The sequence below is a fragment of the Macrotis lagotis genome, chromosome 7 (assembly GCF_037893015.1).
Source record: "Macrotis lagotis isolate mMagLag1 chromosome 7, bilby.v1.9.chrom.fasta, whole genome shotgun sequence".
Taxonomy (NCBI): domain Eukaryota; kingdom Metazoa; phylum Chordata; class Mammalia; order Peramelemorphia; family Peramelidae; genus Macrotis; species Macrotis lagotis.
The window spans coordinates 156,550,715-156,574,901 of NC_133664.1; the positions used below are offsets into that span (position 1 = coordinate 156,550,715).

General features: G+C 34.0%; 2 protein-coding genes across 5 annotated transcripts in view; one reads left to right on the forward strand and one right to left on the reverse strand.

The window, feature by feature from the left end:
- Positions 1–22,883, forward strand: part of DNAJC2 (DnaJ heat shock protein family (Hsp40) member C2) — a 37,444-nt gene extending 14,561 nt beyond the window's left edge. Inside the window, exons 7-17 of one of the 2 annotated variants that reach the window (XM_074193990.1) lie at positions 717–782; positions 4,953–5,044; positions 5,126–5,247; positions 6,244–6,393; positions 6,898–6,986; positions 7,744–7,813; positions 18,213–18,397; positions 19,074–19,174; positions 19,299–19,406; positions 19,936–20,090; positions 20,768–22,883. In XM_074193990.1, the coding sequence (XP_074050091.1) occupies positions 717–782; positions 4,953–5,044; positions 5,126–5,247; positions 6,244–6,393; positions 6,898–6,986; positions 7,744–7,813; positions 18,213–18,397; positions 19,074–19,174; positions 19,299–19,406; positions 19,936–20,090; positions 20,768–20,842 (1,213 nt within the window). In that variant the 3' untranslated portion in view covers positions 20,843–22,883. Of the gene's footprint in view, positions 1–716; positions 783–4,952; positions 5,045–5,125; positions 5,248–6,243; positions 6,394–6,897; positions 6,987–7,743; positions 7,814–18,212; positions 18,398–19,073; positions 19,175–19,298; positions 19,407–19,935 lie in introns of both variants that reach the window. The other variant, XM_074193989.1, reaches the window with a different exon arrangement.
- The window catches only part of PMPCB (peptidase, mitochondrial processing subunit beta), a 49,869-nt gene continuing 26,397 nt past the window's right edge, over positions 716–24,187 (reverse strand). The window contains exons 10-14 of one of the 3 annotated variants that reach the window (XR_012470115.1): positions 21,803–21,888; positions 21,638–21,726; positions 21,339–21,414; positions 13,157–21,256; positions 716–6,669 (exon numbers count right to left, since the gene is read on the reverse strand). Coding sequence is in view for 1 of the 3 variants with exons in the window: in XM_074193991.1 (XP_074050092.1) it covers positions 21,192–21,256; positions 21,339–21,414; positions 21,638–21,726; positions 21,803–21,888 (316 nt within the window). In the remaining 2 variants the exon portion in view is untranslated. Of the gene's footprint in view, positions 21,257–21,338; positions 21,415–21,637; positions 21,727–21,802; positions 21,889–24,187 lie in introns of all 3 variants that reach the window. The other 2 variants (XR_012470114.1, XM_074193991.1) reach the window with 2 other exon arrangements.

Consider the following 24,187-nt stretch of genomic DNA (forward strand, 5'->3'; position numbering starts at 1 on the left):
GTTCATAAACAAAAGTAAAGATTGGGTGAATTTTGTAATACAGAAAACTTCATTTACTTGTTTAATCTCACATGAGTACTAAGAAGGATGAGCATGAAGTCTTTTTATCAATTCATCATTCAATAAGTAGTTATTAAATACTTACATGTGCCAGTTTGGGAAGGAAGTAGGTATGGGAAAGGGAAGAAAATAAAAATATAAAAGATAAAATGGTCCCTGCCTCAAGGAACTTATAATAGAGGAACAATAAAATTTTTACAAATTAATTTATTATTACAATTTTATATTATAATTATTACAATTATTACAAAATTTTTACAAATTAATTCATTATTACAAATTATTTTACAAATTAATGGTTTTTAATTAACATAAGATATAGCATAGTAGGAAAATGATCATCTGTTATGGTTGCCTATACCTACTCAAAGAGTTAAAACATTGGGCTGCAAAAGAGGAGTAATCTGACAAATCTCAAGAAACTAAAAGACCCTGTTGTAATTAGGGGGCAGAGGGTATGATAAAATTTTATGTACAAATCTACTTAAAATAAAAAACAAGGTAACACATTCTTTGACAGATAATAAGTAGATACCAATTAAACCAATTACTATTTTTTGCCTTTTTACTCAAGTATATATCATTATGTACATAGTGCTCATAAATTTAAAATTATTTATACCTATCATTTTATGTTTATCAATTTTCTATTGCAGGTATAACTTTGATTCTTGGAGAGAATTTTCTTATTTAGATGAAGAAGAAAAAGAAAAAGCAGAATGGTAAGTAAAGTCATTAAGTTAAGTTTTTTTAAAATGGGAGATTTTATTTAATTGTGGCCATCTTGAAAGTTATAAAGCATTTCTAAGTCTTGTTTCACAATAAGGGAATCTTCATGAGTTAATATTACTTATCAGATAGTAGTGGCAGTCTTATATATGATGTTGTGTTGGCAACATACCTCCTTAACCTTTAAACTATTTAGATTTTCCAAATTATATCATTTGGACTTAATGGATGGAAGGTACTTACACATATTAAAAAGAATATATTCCAATTTGGAAATAAAAACCCTAAATCTAGAACCAAGAATAAATGCCCGTGCTGCCTCAAAGTCTTGGTGTTCCATTGGTAACAGTACAATGCCAAAATCCTATGTAGGGATTTCTCTTACAGTTAGTGACCATGTTTAATAAAATCAGTGGCCCTCTGAGGTCCTATAACATTAACAGCAGTTAAAAACTCTGTGTCATTTCCCAGCTGGGTGGCTCAGTAGGGATAGTCAGGAAGACTGGTCTTCTTGAGTTCATCTTATCGCAGACATTTAATGAGCTGGAAAAGGAAATGGCAAAACACTCTTAAGCATAGTGGCCAAGAAAACCCCAAATGGGGTCAAGAAGAGTTGTATACAATAAAAAAAGGCTCAACAACAACAAACCACTTAGTATTTACCATGGAAATTCACTTTGGCAATTTGCCAAACCTTATTATATTCAGTTAGGAAAGCTGGGAATTGAGACTCTATTAAGTAAGTGTGCTAAACACTGGGGATACAAATACAAACAAAAACAGTCTTTATTCTCAAGGAGTTTGCCTTCTAACTGGGAGAGAACACATTGAAGGGAAGGGAGGAGCATTTTGCTTGGGAAAGTAAGGGATGATGAATAGAGTCATACAGAAATATAGATTGGTTTGCTCTTTTTAGTAGCAACCTCAATATTGATTATGACTACAGAACTAGGAAAAGAGGATTGAGAGAAACAAGTACAACAGATGAAGTACATGACATCTAAATGGCCAATGAAATAATTGGGTGGGAAAATAAAATGAAGTATGGCTAGAACTGGCGTGGGTGACATGATATACTAGCCAATCAACAGTGGGGATAGGTCAAGAATTCCGGAGGAAATGGTCTCTGGTCCTTGGAGACAGTAAAGTAAAAAGAGCATATACAAAGTTGCCCCAGAGGCAGTTTTTCTTTGTTTTTGTTTTTAAAATTTTAAAAGCCCTAGAATGGCAGAAGGAATAGAGTCCCCATGCATTTATGTCTCTTCTATCATCCAGAAAATTGCTTTCAGGGTTCTTACCCTCTAAAGACCTTTGAATACAGAACTGAACTAACCAAGAGGAAAAAGAAAATCATAGCAACAAGCCAAAGAACTTGAGTATAGTTATAAGGGGGAAAAAATACAAATAAAAATATGGAAATAAAATTATCATTTTTTGCACATGATATGACAGTCTAGTATCTAGAAAAAGCCAAAGAAGCAGCTAAAAATTAATTGAAACAGTGTATTCAGCAGATGCAGGATATAAAATAAAACCACATAAATTATTAGTCTTTCTATATATTACCAACAAAACTTGGCTGGAAGAGATAGAAAACAATTTCCATTCAAAATAACTACAAAATATGTGAAATACTTGGGAGCTTACCTACCAAAACATACAGAGGAACTATATATGAATGGAATTATAAAATATTTTTCACAGAAATAGAGATACAACTAAACATTCAAGAAATTATAATTGTTCATAGATAGGCTTTACCAGTGTTATTAAAATGACAGTACTACTTAAATTAATTTATTCAGTGCCATAACAATTATATTACAAAATGATTATTTTACAAAGTTAGAAAAAAAATAAATTCAAATGAAGGAATAAAATGTCAAAGGTCAGCATTCTCAAGGGAAATTTTGAAAACAAAAAGGAAAGAAGAGGACCCTAGTGGTAAACTAAGCCATTACAAAGGATTGATCATAACAATTTGGTACTGGCTGAAAAATTGAGGTTATTGTAACAAATTAAGTACACAATATAAATAAGAAAAACGAAGACAATAGTGCTGTGGGCAGCAAGGTGACTAGGAGAAGGAGTTGGGTCTGGAATCAGGAAGAGAAGTGAGTTTGGATGTGACCTCAGACTATGAGTTTATGTGACTTTGGCAAGTCACTTACCTTATTTGCCTCAGTTTCCTCATTTGTCAAATGGGGATAATAATGGCACCTACTTCACAGTTGGGAGGATCAAATGAGATCATTTTAGAGTGCTTAGCACAAGGTCTGGTTTAGAGTAAATGCTATATAAGCATGAACTGCTGCTTAGCTGTTGGGATAAATCTCACAGAAATTGGGGATAAACCAACATTTTATACTGTGTAACAGGATAAGCATCAAATGAAGGGTAACATTATCAACACTAAAGAAGCAAGAAAGAAATTATCAGACAATCTATTGAGGGGGGGAATAATTCGTGACCAAGATGTTCAGATTACAAAAGACAAATTGAATTATTTTTATTATATTAAATTTAAAAGGGTTTGCACAAACAAATGCAATAGTTAAAATCAGAAGGGAAAATGTAACTGGGCCAAAAAAAATGGTGAAGCAGGGCTCTTAAAAGAATTCCTAGAAGTCTTCATCCTACTCTAAATTCCTTTTAGGTTTAGGATTCAGTCCAAGAAGATTTAACTTTTGCATATATCTCCTGTCCCTACTTTCCTTAGAGAAAAGATTTGGACACTCCATGCAATGTGAACAGAAGTAAACTGGTTTTCAATTTCACTCAGCTTCAATCTTAGCTTGTAGAAAGTTAGCTCTCACAGGCTCCATCTCCTTCCCTAGACATCAGTTGTGATATTGTGACCACAGTAATTCTTCAAGGCCTTCCTGATATGGACAAAAGGGCCTCTGTAGTAGAATGGTGTGCATCTTAAGTCTCTGGAAGTATCCTCAGTGTCAAGATAAGTTTATTCCAGAGTGCACCTGACCTTATCTTTGTTTTTTAATGGGGCAGTGGGGTTAAGTAACTTGCCCATGGTCACACAACTAGTAAGTATTAACTGTCTGATACTGGATTTGAACTCTGGTCCTGACTCTAGGGCTAGCACTCTATCCATTGAACCACCTAGATGCCCTCTATGAGCATTTTTTTTTTTTTTTTTGGTTTTTGTAAGGCAATGGGAGTTAAATGACTTCCCAAGGTCACACAGCTAAGTAAGTATTATATGTCTGAGGCTGGATTTGAACTCAGGTCCTCCAGCTTTCTATCCAAAGGCCACTGCTTTCAATCCAAATACCCCCTAACTGCCCTTCACCCCTCTGGGCATATCTTTTTTGTTTGTTTGTTTTTTTGTACTTAAAGATTTTATTTATTTTGAGTTTTACAATTTTTCTCCTAATCTTACTTCCCTCCCCCCACCCCCCAGAAGGCAATTTGCCACTCTTTACATTGTTTCCATGGTATATATACATTGATCCAAATTGAATGTGATGAGGGAGAAATCATATCCTTAAGGAAGAAACATAAAGTATAAGAGATAGCAAGATCAGACAAGAAGATGTCAGGTTTTTTTTTTCCTAAATTGAAGGTAATAGTCCTTGGTCTTTGTTCGAATTCCACAGTTCTTTCTCTGGATACAGATGGTATTCTCCATTGCAGACAGCTCAAAATTGCACTGATGGAGTGAGGGAGTCCATCAAGGTTGATCATCGCCCCCATGTTGCTGTTAGGGTGTACAATGTTTTTCTGGTTCTGCTCATCTCACTCAGCATCAGTTCATGCCCTCTAGACTTCTCTGAATTCCCATCCCTCCTGGTTTCTAATATAATAATAGTGTTCCATGACATACATATACCACAGTTTGCTAAGCCATTCCCCAATTGAAGGACATTTACTTGATTTCCAATTCTTTGCCACCACAAACAGGGCTGCTATGAATAAATTTTGTACAACTGATGTTTTTACTCTGGGCACATCTTAACCAAACTTTTGTGAATCTATTTGAGGAGGCTTCTCTACCCCAAAACCACCTCTTATCTTCACTAACTTAATCTGAAGAATCATCCCTTTAAAGATCGTCATTGACACCATTTTAACCTTAGAAATAATTACTTCTAACCTGGAACTTTAGAAAATACTCCATTTTTCAAATGTCTACCATTTTACAGTCGTGATGAGAGGAGGTGGATTGAAAAACAAAACAGAGCAGCTAGAGCACAGAGGAAAAAAGAAGAAATGAACAGAATAAGAACATTAGTTGGTAAGTGTGCAGCATTTTTCAAAAGATTTAATTAATTAAATGGAGATCTAAATCTTCACAGTATTTTTTCCCTTCTGGTAGACAATGCATATAGCTGTGATCCTAGGATAAAAAAATTTAAGGAAGAAGAAAAAGCCAAGAAGGAAGCAGAGAAGAAAGCAAAAGTAGAAGCAAAGAGAAAGGAGCAAGAGGCAAAAGAAAAAGTAAGTGACAATTTTCAAAGCTGGTTAATGGAGTGAAATTATGGATTTATTAAGCACCTACTGTGTGCTGGTGCTGTGCTAAGCAGTCCTTGTCCTCAAGAAGCTCACAGTCTAAAGAGGGAACCAGCATTCAAACAAATATTCAGGATCAATAGGAAAGAATTGAGAGGGGCTAGGGAAACCTTCAGTAAAAGGTTGCATTTTAGTTGGGATGTGAAGAAATCTAGGAAGGTCAGTTGTTAGAGTGGAGGAAGGGAAACATACCAGACTCGGGACAGCCTGAGAAATGGAATGTCTTGTAGTGTCCCTGGATTAAAGAGTAGATGATGCCAGGGATCAAGATATAAGAAGATAGAAAAGTAAGAAGATTATGACTATGAAGAGCTTTGAATACCAAACAGTATTTAGTATTTGCTATTTCTATTTTTTTTTTATTTTGGGGTTTTTTGCTAGGCAGTGGGGTTAAGTGACTTGCTCAAGGTCACACAGCTAGATAATTATTGAATGTCAGAGGTCGGATTTGAACCTGTGCCCTCCTGATTCCAGGGCTGGTGCTCTATCCATTGTGTCACCTAGCCATCCCTAGTATTTGCTAGTTCTAAAAATATATCATGAGCTAATTTTAGTCTATAAACCCATTAAGATATGTAGAACTTATAAAAAATATGTAACTTGAGTAGTATTGTTACTGTTTATAATAATCTGTATAATTAGTAGCAAGAGAGGAATCTTAATTATAAATACTCATTAACCTGATGCAAATAGTATTAATCATGGCAGCATCTAATATCTTCAGTATCATACTAGTATCATAATATTATTTTCCTGTTGAAATAAGAAATATTTGAAGGAATTATTATGCTTACTCTACTGTGGTCAGCTTTACCTATTTTCTGAATCAAAATATTCATTAAAAGATTGGATTAATTGCTTAGGGTCACTGAACAGTGGTAAATTTCATTTTCAAACTTGATTTTCTTGCTTCTCTGATTATAGCAAAGACAAGCTGAATTAGAAGCAGCTCGGTTAGCAAAGGAGAAAGAAGAGGAGGAAGTTAGACAACAAGCATTACTGGCCAAGAAAGAAAAGGAAATTCAGAAAAAAGCCATTAAAAAGGAAAGGCAAAAACTTCGAACTTCATGCAAGGTATGCCATTCTTGGGAACAAAAAAAATCTTTTTACATACCAGAGAACATAGTTCTAGAATTGGAAGGGACCTTACAGGCCGACTTATCCAATCCAACCCTCCTTTTTAATGATGCAGAAACTGAGGCCCAGAGAGATTAAGTGACATGCAAGATCACTTAAGTCATGTCGAATGCAGGGTTTGAACTTCTGTGCTTTTAATTCCAATCCAGTGCTCTTCTTTGTTTAGCAAGCATTTATCAAGTGCTTTAATATCTTCCTGGGCATCTGCATCTTCTATGGACAAAGTATCCAAAAAAGAAACCAGTCACTCCCCAATGACTTTTATAGCTATGAAGAACTTGGCCAAATCTCCCTTGGATTTGACTGAAGGTTAGAAGCAGTGATGTAGATTAAACTATTAAACTGCTAAGATTTTCAAAGGTTCATGTATAAATCTGTTTAGTCTATTTAAAATTTTGCATCAAAATCTACACAACAAAATTATGTGTTTGTGCTTTCTAGAATTGGAATTATTTTTCAGACAGTGAGGCAGAGTGTGTTAAAATGATGGAAGAGATTGAAAAGCTTTGTGATCGTCTTGAACTAACAAGGTATGATCACCATCTTACTGTAGATCTCTATCAAGAAGCCAACTTTTTCTTTTTTTTATTTAAAAATTATAACTATAATACTCAGTATACTAATTTACTAAACTTTAAAACTGTTAATGTTGCTTTCTGGTTGTGATCTAAATAACAATACACAAACTAGTCAATATTCCTTAAAGAACTTAATACTTTACATGTAAAGTGATCATATATTGTAATACTTGATGACTTCTTTGCAAAGGTAGACAAATAAGTTGGAAAACATTGTTCAGGACTAAGAAGTGAGAAAAGTCAAAAGACGTATAGATTATATAAAAATTTCATATCTAAACATCACGAATGTTTCCTTCAAGAAAAGAGTTGTTTTGCAAATGCATATACATAAATCTATAAAAATGGATTTCAAGAAAGAAAAATAGCAAATTCTGAGATTTGAACTATAGTTGAGAAAAGCTAGACTATAATTACATGGTGAATATAGGGTAGTTATAGTTCGATTTTTTTTTCATTGTGGAAATTAGAATGCTCAAACAAATGGACACTTAAATTTGTAATAATGGCAATTTTTCTGGGCTATAAAATTGCAGTAATAAGTTACATAAAATTAAATCATCTTCACATTTACTAACATAAAGGGATGGACTCTTTCCAGTACAATATAAGAAAGTGGTTCCTTTGTGAAACTCAACATCCTTAAACACAAAAAGCCAACTTTTCCTATTAAATTTAGATAAATTAAATGTTCCTTTTAAAAATTTAGCTTGCAGTGCTTGAATGACATTCTTACATCTACTACAAAAGAAGAAGGGAAGGCTGCTGTGGAAAAGCAGGTAATGTTCATTTAAGCATATGCATATTACAGTGTGTATGATGAGTTGAACTAGTTGGAACTATAATTGGAACACATTGCATTTACCTTTGTCTCCTAAATATGCATACACATTTAAGAGAATTTAGAGCAACTAATCCAGTCCTCCTTATTTTACAGATGAAGATGAAGAGAGGTTAACCCTTAGAGACCTAAGATGAAATTTTCATTAAATCATATTGTACTTTGTAGAGTTATTTTTCCCAGCTCTATTCTAGCTGTTGACCTGAGCCAAAAAAGACAGTGGGATTTTTTTTCCCCTTAAGGATCATTCTGAGATCAGTTTCAGGGTGAAAGATTGACATCTAAAGACAAAGTGCATCTAGATTTCCTCAACTGCTCACCTCATATACAATATGACTTTTTCAAAAAGGATTTGGATAGTTTACATTTCATCTTGTGATATTTCATGACGAGATCAAATGTATTTTATGCAAATTTTCATCACTTATAAAAAACAAAATTTAGAACCATGAGTTTATTTCAGAAAGTTTTTGAAAATCAGACTTAATTGAACATCAGCATGTCAAAGAGTGTACTACAATATAAATTTAGTAAAGGTAGCAGCAAAGGCTTTACCTGGTTATGTTTGTGCCATTCTTGGTGTAAAAAGTCTTGTACTACATAGAAGTTTTTCATTTAATTGGTGGGAAAATAGATATATGTGGTTTTAATTTTTCTGCTTTTGTGTTTCATTTATGTGAACTAAGCCAAATTGAGCTTAATTGACAAAATCTAGAAAGTTTTAAGGGGTAGTTTAATTGGCAATACATTCTGGCTTTAATTTGCCAAGTTTTCAGTATCTTGGATGTGACTATGACACTAATTTGACATTTACAGAATACTTCCATTACAAATAGTCCTGTGATGCAGTCATTAAAAATATTATTTCCTTTTTTTACAGACAAGCTTGGCCATGATTAATTCTTTGGCCTTGGCAATCCATAGATACAGAAATGCCCCTAAGTTTTACTTTTACAGTGATGGTGGCAGAAAAGGGAGAGAGGGTATAAAGAATAAGTTTTTAAACTACAATTGTAAATCAACATTAGCAACTTTGACACTCAAATTTTTCCCCTTATGGCTCACCATATCCTTTTATTGTACACCACAATGTCCTCTAAGGAAAACTATGGCTTAGTGTTCAAACAAATCCTGTCCTGAAGCCTAAATTTTGAAGACTTTGGTCTTGGACTGACATCTTTAGTTTGCCTTAGGAATTGTTGAATTTGGCAACCTTAAGATTAACCTTAGAATCATTGGGCTTGGTCATGTTGTATCAGTATTTAATGGGCTTCATAGTTTTAGGGTCAGTTGTTGTGGCAACCTTATAGCCCTGCTTGGTGATCTTAGGACCTGGATGTTTGGCAGCAGTAGTGGGACTGGTGCATTAGGTGATAACTAGAGGCCTGTAGGTTTGGCAATCCTGGGTCTGATCTTGGTCTTGGGAAACCTTGATGCTTAATCTTCTACTTGGAACTGATAGTTTTAACATTGTTGGCTTGCATCTTTTTCAGTTTCTCTTTAGCAAAACATGTTTTTCAGGACCTTGGGGTCACCTCTTTTATTTTTTTTTATTAATTTTTTTTTGGCAAGGCAAACGGGGCTAAGTGGCTTGCCCAAGACCACACAGCTAGGTAATTATATTAAGTGTCTGAGACCGCATTTGAACCCAGGTACTACTGACTCCAGGGCCGTTGCTTTATCCACTATGCCACCTAGCTGCCCTGGGGCAACCTCTTTTAGAACCTCTTATCTGTGACTTGTGTTTTTTTGATGCTAATATTTATGTTTCATTTATGCGATTTATTGTGGGTATTATATTTCCTGAACTTGGTCATCTTTATATTTCCCTATTTGTGCTGCTGTCATTTAATGAAGGGAAGAGACCAGGAGTGAGAGAAAAAGCAACTTTGGTATATTTTAAAATTTTATACTACTGGAAGAACTTAAATTATATAAATTCTGAAGCTCTTAGTATAAATCAAACCAGAAGAAAAAATAAATAAAAGAATGGCATGAAAAAGGATTATGAAGGATATGATGCATTTGATTTGTCATTCATTCTAAGGCAACAAGAAACATTATTTTGTGGGAATATTTAGTCATTTTGTATTAACAGTATTTATGATCAACATTTTTTTTTTGGTCCTTTTTAAAAAAATTTTTTAGAAGTTTTTTCCAGTTACATATAAAAACAAGTTTTAACATTTCTTTTTAAAACTGAGTTCCAGGGATGGCTAGGTGGCACAGTGGATAAAGTACCGGCCCTGGAGTCAGGAGTACCTGAGTTCAAATCTGGTCTCTTAATAATTACCTAGCTGTGTGGCTTGCCACTTAACACCATTTGCCTTGCAAGAACCTAAAAATACACAAATAAATAAATAAATAAATAAATAAAGCAGTTCCAAATGCTCTCTTCTCTACAACCCCCCTCCCCATTGAGAAAGTTAGTAGTTTGATATTGATTAAAAATGTATAGTTATGAAAAACATTTCCATAATGTGTTGTAAAAGAAAATAGACTTCCCCTTCCCTCCCCCAAAAAAAGAAACCTCAAGAAAAATAAAGTAAAAAGTATGACACCATCAGATTCTTCTTTGGGGATGGATGGCATTTTTTTTGAGAAAAACTAGGTCATTCATCATGATGAACATTTGCAAAAAGATAACCACAACTTTTGTATCAATATCTGTTGTACAGGATAGCAGATGTAAGAATTTCTTAAAGATTTAAGAATTCCTTAATACTTTCCACAAAAAGTGAACATATATTGTAATACTTGGTGACTTCTCTGCAGAGGTAGACAATAAGTTGGAAAACATTGTTCAGGACTGAGAAGTAAGAAAAGTCAAAAGATTTAGAGACTATATAAAAACTTTATATATATAAATATCATGAATATTTCCTTCAAGAAGAGTTCAGTGTGGCACTGATAGAGTGAGCACTAATCACAAAAAACATTAAGTGAATTATAAATTAAATCTTGAGAGAGAAAATGACTAGTGATATGAGTCATTTTTTCTCTAAATTAGCTGATGGTAACAATCAGATCATTGATTCATCAGAGCAAAGACCAAAATTACTACCAAATTAGAAGAATCAAAACAGGAAAATGAAGTCAGCTCCAGCTAGACAAATTGAAACAAATTATTGACACTGAAAAAATGCTAAGTGGTTAAAAGAACAATTATCAGTGTAGATTATCTCATTCTTGAGGAAGCTTAATCAATACAAATCAGTTGCCCAAGAGTACCAAGAATATCTGAAAATACCTCAGGGAGAAAGAGGACAGCACAAAGTAATGTTGGTTCCTGCATTGTGAAACTTGGTGAAATAGCAGGAAGATGATAAGCAGGGGGAAAAATAAATTTTAAGAGAAACTTGCCAGAGACACAACTAAAGTAGATAGTCCCAAGAGCATTTCAGGATGAAATAGGAAAAAGACAAATACAAATTAAAAAAAAAAAAGGTATGTTAAGATTTCTATGACCAGTTATTTATTTTTGGTTTTTTTTTTTTTTGGCAAGGTAATGGGGTTAAGTGACTTGCCCAAGTCACACAGCTAGGTAATTATTAAGTGTCTGAGGATGGATTTGAACTCAGGTCCTCCTGATTCCAGGGCTGGTGCTCTATCCACTGCGCCACCTAGCTGCCTCTATGACCAGTTATGTTTCCAACTGAGAATTGAGCTAACACACTCAAACTTGCAACATCACAGCCTCTACATGAGGAGGCAAAAAAAGTACTATATATACTGGGGACGTATGGGATAGAAGCAATAGTTTTGAAGGTAGCACAGTATTGTAATGCTCAGAGGGAACTAAAGTGCCATCACTTCTCCCTTAAAAGTAAACCCTAACTATAATGTACCCAAGAAGTGGTCATCTCACCTTTGCTTTAAGACCTAAAGGGGATATACCTCCAGCTTTTCAAGGAAATGTCTTTTGTTTTTGAATAACTCTAAATGTAAGCAAGTTCTTCTTCCTGAAGTTAAGCCTAAATTTTCCTCTTTTGCCATTTCTACCCACTGTTCCTTTTTTCTGCTATGTGACAAAAAAGAATGTCTAATCTCATTTCTACATAAACCTTTCAAATACTTGAACATGATGCTTGATACTTGGTGAAATCTTTTCTTCTGGAGGCTAAACATCCCTGGTTCATTTACTCAGCCTTCATGTTATCCAAATTCAAGGCTCTCATAATGATTCTGGTTGTCCGTTTAAACATTTTCTTTCAATGTGTTTTTTCTCTTAAGAACTTTGGAATTGATTATGTGACATAGGAACCAACAGCAAAGGACTATCCAGCATGGTGTACTCTTATCATAGAAGGTGCTGTGCTCTGTGAGCAAAGCAGAACTGAAATAACTCAAGTAACTCAAGAGAAACCTAACATAAGCAGATTTAGAGAATCCACCAGTGTTCACATGGACTTGTGGTAGAGCATGCCGAGCTCCTACAGTGGACATACTGTAACTTGATTCTAACATAGTGATGTTATTTTGGTCCTCTTTGAGAATGAAGGGACAAGAACCAACCAACCATCAGTGTCTTTAATCGTGACCCTGAGAATGGAACAACATAATCCATCAGTAGCCTGAACAAGACACAGTACTTACTTTGCATCTTAAAACAGCTGAAAAAATCACATGAGCATTTTGGGCTGCCCTGTTATGTTGCTGAGGCATTGAGCTCAGTTTTCGAGATAAACTGGAGTCTTAACTCCCACTATCCTGGCCCTGAACTTGACTTTTATAAATCTCAATATGAAGTTTTTTATGTATTTTCATCATGTCCACTATCCCTCCAACTTTATGTAGCCTTCAATGGATATACCTTCCTAATTCAAATTTATCCTCAAAAATGTGAAAAAGCCCCAGGTCAAGCCCAGATCCCTGGGATGCTTCAGTGGAGATCTGCCCTGTTAACACTGAGCACTGTATTACTGTATAATCAACATCTCTCCCATTTTTTCTACAAAAACAACATGAGATGCATCAGATGCTTTGTTAAACTCTAGTTAAATTATAGCTCTCAATCATTAAGATTTACTGTGCCCTGGAGTCAGGAGTACCTGGGTTCAAATCCGGTCCCAGACACTTAATAATTACCTAGCTGTGTGGCCTTGGTCAAGCCACTTAACCACATTGCCTTGCAAAAAAAAAAACCCTAAAAAAAAAGATTTACTGTGGCAGACACCAAGCTAAAGGATATAAAGAAAAAGCAAAAATGAGGCATGTAAAAAGGTCTATGTCAGGAGACATGAAACAATATATGAAACTCTACATGCATTTAAATGCTCACCTCCACAAAGATACAAAGCAATCAGAGAACGGGGAACACTAAACTTCGGAAGGAAGCATCTGTCAGGAGGTGCTTGAATTGAACCTTGGTAGACAATAGGGATTCTGAGTCAGAGTTGAGGGTTTCAATATTGTAGGTGTGGGAAATAATCAGGACAGAAGTACTGTGAAGGTAAATAGAATGTTTGTATAAAAAAACAGCAAATAGACTAAAATGGAGCAGTATTTACCTTTCTCTACTATAAAAGTACCACTTCTATTTTCAACAATCTTTCAGATATCAGAGAATCAGCTAATTTTTTTTTTATCCAAAATGTAGTTTATTTAGGCCAGGTAACTTGAAGAGACTCTTATTAATGTCTTTATTTATCTTGGATATCAATTCCTTATCAGTTATTTTTGTTCTATCATTTCCAGTGCAAAGATCATTTTGCTTGGCAGAGAAAGAAAAAATACAATAAGAATCTAGTTATCTAGTTTCCAAATGGTTGGGAAAAAAATCATAGACTTTATTGTTACCCCCCTCCCTGAAAAGGTGACTTAGAAAATATTAATAAATGCCAATCCAAATGGTAATTTTCTGTCTCCACAAAATCTTTAAGGTCATGGAAGGCATCTTTGGTGAGGATATGTAAAGAATAAAATGCCGCCTTAAAGGCCAACAAAGCAACCCCTTTGCGTGTATCATAATTGTGAGATTCTTTTAGAAATGATTTTGTTAACCATCCAATACAGGGAAAGATGATGCTTATCAAAAGTGTTTTCCAATGGAATGCAGAATGTCTGGTTCAAAAAGGATGAAGCAATTCTCCAAATGTTCCCTTTTTTTGCAGATGAAAGTGCTCATTGTATCAAAACTTAAAACATCCTACATCCTACAAATATCATCAGCTAATAACTCAGGAATACAGTAGAACTTCCTAAATTTATACACATATGCACATGCATGTACATATAAATAAATATATATGGACAGTTTGCTCTACAGTGCTACATGATGAAGTAAAAATAAACTGATTAGCTGAAATAAGTCAGTTACATAAACAAGGTTAAGTGATAGAAACATTTCTATTTGTGTACATTAAGCATATATATGTAATAAGCATAAGTATATATGTCTATACATAAATACATTTGTAATATATTTGTCGATATAAGATTTTATATATATATGTGTATATATATATATATATATATATATATATATATACACACACATTTCATATAAATGACTTAGAAGGGTTCAACTTGTCTACATGGGAAAAAGTGAATAAGTCTGCTCAGATAAGCCACTGATTTAATATTTAAATACTAAATTATTTGATCTGATTTAAATTACTTAAGTGTAGCTAGATATACATACACACCCACATATAGAACCTTATATAGATAATTATTTAGGGGTGGGAAAAGGTAGCCCCAGAACTCATTATAAGTTGGACAGAACAGATTGCCTTTGGAAAATTTTCATTTATCCATTCATCTCCACAAGTCAAAGTTCCATATTTTTAACATAACTCTTTTGGTGATTTCAAAACTGGAGTGGTATGCAATTCCTGAAATGTGTGTGTGTGTGTGTATACACACATATATATATATATATATGTATATATATATATATATATATATATATATATATTTTTTTTTTTTAAACCAAGAGTTACATTATGGGGGCAGCTAGGTGGTACAGTGGATAGAGCACTGGCCTTGGCGTCAGGAGTACCTGAGTTCAAATCCAGCCTCAGAAGCTTAATAATTACCTAGCCATGTGGCCTTGGGCAAGCCACTTAACCCCACTGTCTTGAAAAAAAAATCTTAAAAAGTTACATTATGGACTTAATAAATTGAGGCAGGTCATCTAGGTGTTTAAATACTTGCTCACATCAGTTGTATTGAGACATAATTCTTGTCTGGATTCTGACTGGCTGGATTAGATGGTGTCTTTGGTCACTTCCATCTTAGATTGCAGTGATGCTATATAGCTAGCATTATTTAATATTGTATTTAAAAGAATATACCCAAATGGTAATTGAAGAGGATGAACAGTGGGTAGGTAGCAGTGTAATACCAAAAAATTAAACAGTAGCAAATAAAGGACATCAGGAGATATATGTGTTGAGAAAATAGGCTATTTGTTTATATTGAGAACTAATGGACAGCCTGCAGATATTACTGACATCCATGTAATGTTAAGAGATCTAGAATCTATTTCTCTTTCATGATCCCATTCCCCCAGACACACTGGGAAGATTTTGGGGATGACATAGACAAAAGTTGCACAGGATGTGGTTGGAATTGTAATATGAACCATTAAATCCTCATATGTTAAATTAGAACCTTCAGAATATTTGTAAGAGAATAAATAGGTTTAGAAAAGTTGTGACTTGGGGCAGCTTAGGTGGTACAGTGGATAGAGCCTCAGCCCTGGAGTCAGGAGGACCCAAGTTCAAATTCGACCACACTTAATGATTGCCTAACTATATGACCTTGGGCAAGTCAGTTAATCCCACTGCCTTAAATAAATAAAATTTTAAAAAAAGAATGGCACATAGAAATGACAGCTATCTATACCTTCTTACACCTTGTCAACTTTATAAAAAAATAACTTTTTCCCTACAGCACCAAATTCAGAGTCAGTGCTTTTTCCACAGTGTTGTCCCAAAAGTACCAAAACCATTTAAAAAGCTTATTGTCAGGAAGATAAAATATTTTGAAAAAAATTTTTTTTATCTCAGGCCTGTTACTGATGTTGAGAAAATTTCTAGCAAAGAAACTCTTTCATTCTATCTTTTTTTCTTTTGGTAAGGCAGTGGGCTTAAGTGACTTGCCCAAGGCCACATGGCTAGGTAATTATTAAGTATCTGAGGCCAGATTTGAACTCAGGTCCTCCTGACTCCAGGGGTCTAACTGTGCTCTAACTGCCCTTCTTTCAATATATCCTAATTATTCTTCTCTTTTACACTTCAGCCTATAGACTTAGAAAATTGTAGTCACTGGCAGAGCCGGTTTCATTTTTATTTTTTCATGCTCACTGTCTATAGTTCTAGCATTTAGGTGCATAGATACTTGTCTGGGTCAGAGATTACTTGAAGTCTGATTCCAAGGCTGCCTCTCACCCCATTCTTCTTTGTATCAAAAACAACACAAAACTGAATACTGTATTTCTTCAGTTAGAGAAGGAAGTAATCAGAGCTAGAGAACCTAGCTTAAGATTTAATAGAGAAATTGGGATACTGTTTTTTTGAAAAGGCAGAATACGGGTTAAAAAAATTTTTTTTAAGTCAGGAGAACTACTTAAACTAGGGAGCAGAGATGGGAATGAACTCAGGGTTGTGGGAATGGTTTGATTAGAGAGGTTGGATTTAGGAATAATGTGAGATGAGGCTGATTAGAGGAGGTAAGAATCATCCTCTGGGGGAGAGAGGAAACAAGCTTTAGAAAGCTGTATCAAAACAATATGCACAATATGTGCATTTTAAAAAGGGCTAATGGAGAGGCTGGTGAATAAAGATACAGAGAAAGCACAGGAATGTGTGAGTGTAAGGTTCTCTTAGTTTTGAGAAAGGACTGGATTTATAAAGGTGCTAGGATTACTTTTTGTTGTTGTTGCAAATATTTACTCAAAAAACTAATATATACAGCAGTTTAATAGTTGTTTGAAACATTCAACATTCATTAAACCAAACTTTAAAAGTTCAAAACACATTCTAAAGGAATAAAATTGTAGCATTTTTAATGAAGTTTGTCAGTGTTTCAAAGCAAACTACTGTTAATCATATTGTGCATTCCTATATCTATTATTTCCTAAGACAGTAAAAACAAAATCATTTTAGCAGTCATCTTTTGGACATGAGGCTAAATTCCTGAAATTGACTTAAATATTTCTTGTTTAAGTCCCCTTTAAGTCTTTGTTTAACATAAAGAAGTAGTTTTAAAATGGCTGAATACATGGCAGAACATGTTTACAGTTCACTGCTTTACAGTTTCTACATTAAACCGTACTTTGGCTTGACTTACAGACCATTTATGGGTCTACTTACTCCTAACAAAAATCATTAAAACAGTAAAGGCAGTAATAGATACAGTATTTCAAATAATGAGTCCTACTTTATACAACTAATATATCAAGGATCTGTACAGCTTGCACACTGACAAAAAAAAACAAATGTATATTTTAAGAATTTCACTTTCACTGCAAGTTTAATTAAGGTAAGCTTACAGCCTGGGATGCTGACACCTGTATAGAGGTGCATAGATTCATATATCTGTTTACATGTTCTGACAGAATGTGATATTAAATTCAAAGGAGTTTTACATTTATCCAAACTGTCATTAGATTAAGACATCACTGTAAGCATGCTCCACATTAGCATTAAACTCCAAGTTAAAACCTTCTCAAACTCATCAATCAACCATCATTTTTTTTAACCAATTACCTTCATAAAGGATTCTTAAAACCTTTTTAAGAACAGTGGAAAAGAATGTGATGTTTTCACTTTGGGAAATTCAAATATTTTACTAATAATGGATACCCTTATATCTCCTTTCTTATGACTATGTAAGAAATCTTTATGACTACTTATTTTACAAGTCTCCCCTTTTCTGAAAAAAAAATAATGAAATGAGACTTTTCCACTTTAATTTATGCTAGGATTACTTTTAATGGGGATTAAAGGAAATTTCTTTGGGACTAGCTAAACAGTTGGGAGAGTAGATGGAGACTTAAGAGGATGAGAAGACACAATTGAATGGCCTTTATCTTGGTGAAGTATGAGGTAGAATAAGATTGTAGAGAAAAGAAGTTAAGCATGAGGCCTGAATAACAGCTGATTAGAGCTATAGATCCTATCAAAGAGCAAATCTGCATAAATTCCCTTTAGCAGATAGCATGTAATAAAGAGTTGCCAGGCTGGGAATTAACCTGGAGGATCCATGGAAAACCTGGGCTAAGGGTGAGATGTAACACTCCACAGATTACCTTAAGTCTACACTAGAAATTGTCTGGTATAACTAGTTATTAGTTTTAAGCAGTTAATCTTCACCTATCCTTCATGTAGATAGAAGAAATAAATGAGCAAATAAGGAAAGAGAAGGAGGAAGCTGAGGCTCGTATACGGCAAGCATCTAAGAGTACTGAAAAATCAACTGGTGGAGTTGGCAGTAGCAGTAAAAACTGGTCAGAAGATGACTTGCAGTTACTAATTAAAGCTGTGAATCTTTTCCCTGCTGGAACTAATTCAAGGTACATCTTTTACTAAACTATTATTCAAAATACACTAATTAAAACCTAGTAGTGAGAATCTGTATCAGCATAGACCAAGAACATTGAAGAACCTGTTCCTTGAGGTGTGAACCTAGATCTGTCCTGTACTGGAGTCTATTCCATAACACTGTTCTCATAAATGAAATTCCAGTGTGACTTCTAAACTTATATTTAATATTTCATATTAATTTCTTAGAAGACTAAAAGTCATGAAAGATTTTTAGTTTAGTACTACAATACAATTGGAACTTAGTGTTTTATTTATTTTGTTTTCTCTTTTGTAGTAAGACTTTTCTACTCCAGGCAGTTTCATATTTTAAAACTAGATAGGCTTTCTTTATAGCGGGGCCCCTAGTTGATAAGGTAGCCAATTAAGATGCTTTTGTTCAGATTCCAAATGAAATTATGTACTCATAACAGTGTACAGAAATTGATTTATTTACATAAAAGTAATACATTGTATCTTAAGATTTTGTTATGCCCTAAAACATATTGGATGAGGTCTGGTAGAATAAAAGTAAAAATTTCTCAAGTGGCAATGGTTTCAAGTAATAATAGTAATTTATGTCACATTGTCCAGTTTGGTTTAATCCTGTAAATAGTTTTACTACAATAAAAATCCAAATATTGCTATTGTTTTCTCATGTTATAATAGGTGGGAAGTTATTGCCAATTATATGAACCTGCATTCTTCTTCTGGAATAAAGAGAACTGCAAAAGATATCATCAGCAAGGCAAAGAGTCTTCAGAAACTAGGTATGTTAGACTTTTGGTGAAATCATTTTAAGGGAAAAAATGATTTGGGGTTATCAAATGTCAATCCATGAGCATTGAATATGAAATATCACAAGTTATAAATGAAGTTTTTCTTTCCTCTCAGACCCTCATCAAAAAGATGACATAAACAAAAAAGCTTTTGATAAATTTAAAAAGGAACATGGAACTGTGTCTCAGTCAGACAGTGCAGCACCTTCAGAGCGGTTTGAAGGTAACATGTTTTTGTTTTCTTTAATTAAGTGGGAAATATCTCCAGACTACCAAAAATCTCTCCAGTTCTAGGAATAGGCCCTGTAGTTACTGTGTGTGTGTGTGTGTCTGAAAAGAAAAAGATTCTTCTGTTACAACAAATTTTTTTTTATCTTATTCTGTCAATTTAAGACAAACTCTTATTAGCTAGCTAACAATGATAAAATTGTTATAACTCACAATGATAAAATTCTTAAAGTAGTTCCTAATATAGCTCAGGTCAAAACTTTAAACACTAGAGTTCAATCCAGTGAGGCTTTTTTCCCTCCTAACAGCTGCCTATATTAAAATAGGTGGGGTGGGGATATGTGAAATAAAATTTACTATCTAAAACAAAGTAAAAAAGCAAGGTTATAGTTTTATTTATAATTGTATATATATAAAAATTAAACAATATCCTTTCAATAAATAAAAAAGTAATCTAGGAGATATTCTTATCAAATAGAGGATAAGTCCTAATGGTTACTAAGATTTTTCAAATAACTTTTTAGGTCCATGTACAGATTTCACACCTTGGACAACTGAAGAACAAAAACTTTTAGAACAAGCTCTGAAGACATATCCTGTGAATACACCTGAGAGATGGGAAAAAATAGCTTCTGCAGTGCCTGGACGATCAAAAAAGGACTGTATGAAACGATATAAGGTAGTTAGATCTATGTGTATACATAGTTCAGTAATTCACAAATTTTACTCTAAATTGCATACTGTTATCTTTCTTGTTGGATAGGCTTCAGAGTACTAAAAACAAAAAGTCATTACAAGGACATATCATTTCAGTAAAGTAACATATTAACTCAGAACAGGATTTTGGGGCTGGTTGTACTACAAAGGAAAAGCACGTGTCAAAGTTGCAATTTCCAGAAAACAGAAATAGCTATAGATTTTCAAGTCCTACTCCAGGATCTAACTGTGGCATAGAGATAACCCTGGCTTCTCAAAGACTATGCCAGCATAGCATAAGCTTTGGTTAGTATTATGAAGAGGAATAATTGTCATCTTTAATGCCACAGAAGGACTGTTACAAATTAGCTTTTAAATAAACATTTCTTGAATTTTATCAGAAAAAGCTAAGTTTTGGTCTATGGTTTAAAACACATTTTTTTCCATAAACAGTAACACAACAGCAAATTCATTAAATCTAAACCCCACTCCTTCTAAACTAGAGCACTGTTTGTATTTCCTTTTAGGAGGTCATGAACAATAAATGTAAAAAATAAACTTCCATATTGTTCTGACAAATAGGTAAACAAAATCTCCCTGAAATTCTTAAATAGAAGTTTTAAAGTTAAACTTTAATTACTCTCTTACTTTTTTCTCTAGGAACTAGTCGAAATGGTAAAAGCAAAAAAGGCTGCTCAAGAACAAGTGATGAATGCTAGTCGAGCCAAGAAATGACTAAGTTGACAATCTTTGTTCTGTTTGTTTTTATAATAAAATTGCAAATACTGTAAAAATTTTCATTCTTAAACTTATAAAAACTATTGGTGTTTTGAATCTTGTGTTTTTAGCTTACTGACAGTTCCTCTAACACAAATAGCAGCTGGTGGTAATTTACACTTTCAAAAAACCTAGTCTCTAATTCAGAGTCTGAAAGGTTTACTTATTTGTAGTTACCTTAAAAAAGCCTGATAAAGTCACCTCACAATTTCTATTAAGTTCCAAAACATTTTGATTACTTTTTGGATGAACAAACTGAATTTCTCAGATTTTATAAATATTTTCAAAGTCACTTGATTAAATCTTCTTATTCTCGAAGCCAATTCATGCCATTGCAGATTTTATTATAATCTGGTAGTTGCTGAATGGGACCTAAAGATTTAAAAGAAGTAACAGTTAAAATATAATTAATACTAGTTTCCTCTCTTAAAAAAAATGAGGAAGAAAGGCTTACCAACAGCAGCTACAGCAGGATGTTTATTATAAATATATTTTGTGCATATATCTCGTATATTCTGAGCATCAATAGCCTAAAAGAGGAAGAAAATGGATATTATGTAACACTGAATTTGCCTATAGTGAAAACAAGAAATGTCTGCTTTAAAGTTGAACTCTAGTTTCAGATAGAATGTATCTATAAATTTCTTAATCTACTTATGAAGGGGCTTTGATCAATGAGACAATATATCAGACTTCAAAATAGTAATCAAAATTATTTTAGGCAAAAAAAATTCTTTAGCCCTATGAACTTACATCAATTCTCGCTTCAAGCTCAGGAATGGGAATTCTCCGATTATAACATAACATTTGCCGACCAATATCTTCACAGATTGGAGTTGACCCTATTTAAAGAATAAAAACCTAGTTAACCAAAGTACATCCAAGATAAAAATAAAAACTCCAACCATCAAGACTTACCATCAAGCTGCAGCAGCATATTTGTTTTCAAAAGATTCTTAGCTCGGGCAACTTCACCTTCAGTGACACTTGTACAGAGCCTTATCCTAAACAGTAAATAAATAATAGATATCTTGGATCAGTTGTTATTTCATCCTAGGATGCTTTTTATCGTGTTAGTGTCTCATAAAACATCTAATGCAAGAATATATTGTCACTAGATATAAATAGTATTTCAATATCTAGTTTAATATCCTTTAGGAAAAATCACATCCTTATGAGTAGGGCCTGATATACTTCCAGGGGCTGGGAACCTTATCCTTAGGAAGACTATTCCCCACTCCGGGTGATTCAAGTGAGCATAAAGGTTATTCCTGAAGGAATATCAAAAACCCCATTAAAGGATCCAAGGTCTGAGGCAAGAAAATGGAAGACCTTAGAAATAAATGTCTTTTAGCATTTTCATCACTGCTGCCCTCTTCAGGAGAAAGGAATAAATTGTTAAGACTGGTATGTAAAAATAGGATCTGAACCTGGATTAGGGCTATCCAACCTTACTTTTAAAAGTTTTTTTTTATTGAAACAGCAGACAATATATTTTGATCTGCCATTTTAGTGAGCTCTGTTTGTGGTTGCTTGGCTTCATTTACTAAAGTATTGTAAACCCACAGGTGGCCATGTAAAATCAGCACTCTGAGCTGCATATTGGACAGCCCTGCCCTAGACCATTAAAATAAAGGAGACAAACTTCTGACCAGAGATGGAATGCACTTAATGAAGTTTCATTTCTAATCAAAACAATGCAGTAGAGATGCCTGGAAAATTCAATGAAACACAAACCTCAAAGGGCTATACATCAAATATAGGTAAAAAAAAGATCTGGGTATAGTGTGGGGGAAAAAAACAAGCAATTTAAGACTAGGAGATAAGTTCAAATACTACCTATGACAAATACCTTTACTTAATAAAGGATGTGCTGAGGAACAAATGAGGTAATTATGTAGAGAACTTTGCAAACAATGAAGCATATGTCACCTATTATATCCAAAGGAATAAATCCCAGAAGCAAGGTGGAAAATATCTGGGAGAAGATAAAGAAATAAGCAACACTGAGTCAGGAAGATCTGAGTTCAAATTCCACCTCTTATATTAGCTAAGTAATCAAATACATTTCTCAATTTTCTCATCTGTCAAATGTAGTTAATAAACAGATAGTTGAAATTACAAGGCTAGCTAGCAGCCTGGAAACAGTTTCTTCTAGGGGAAAGTCACTGAGTTGGGAAGTTAAAAGGACCTGGTTCTAGACTTACTTGTTTCTAATCAGCTATTATGATCTCAGATAAATCATTCCACTCTGAGTTTCAAACTTCTCACTTATAAATTGAGAAGTGGACTAGAATAAAAAGTCTTAACCATTTTTGCATCATGAATTCTTTTGACAGTCTGGTAAAGCATAGACCCCTTTTCAGAACCTTTTTATATAAGCCAGAAAATCAATGGTAATGAAATAGCCTTTGATAAATAAAGTCTTTAATAAATAAATGTCTTTAATGTTCACAGAGCCCAGGTTAAGAACTGATCTAATTAAAAAGAGGAGATAAGAGGGTTTTTTTTTGGTTTGGTTTGGTTTTTTTTGCAAGGCAAATGGGGTTTAAGTGGCTTGCCCAAGGCCACACAGCTATGTAATTATTAAGTGTCTGAGGCCACATTTGAACTCAAGGTACTCCTGACTCCAGGACCGGTGCTCTATCCACTGCACCACCTAACCACCCCTAAATAGGAGTTTAGAAAAAAAAGAACAATCCTGAGACAGATCAATTAGACTGTTATATGGACATCTGGATAACTGAAATCTCTACTTTATTAGGGCTTCCATTCTCACAAAGGAAAGTAGCTATTAATTTTTATTTGCTCTGATGATAATTTCATATTAGAAGCATTAAGGAACTAACAAGAGAACTTGCTGACCAAGGAGAAAATGATTGCTGGAGCAGAAAAGGAGAAAATGACTTGATAACGGAGTGAAGCTGGGCAGTTTGACATGTACCCTTGTTTTAGAAACCAAATTTGAAAGGGTTCAAGGAAAAGATGGGAAGGATCTTATAATTTAAAATTCTGGGAAGGGGCAGCTAGGTGGCTCAATGGTAGAGCACTGACCCTGGAGTTAGAAGGACCCAAGTTCAAATCCAGCCTCAGACAATTGATGCCAACTAGTTGTGTGACCTTGGCTAAGTCAAAACTCTTGCTCCATTAAGAAAAAAGTAACCATATAACCCCATTTGATGGGGAAGCATAACTAAAAGATTCTGCCTTGGGAATTCAATCCCGGGGAAGTTCATAAAAATTCTAAAAGCACAAAGAATTGACTCAGATGAGAAAAAATAACTGTCTCAAGAGACTGATATA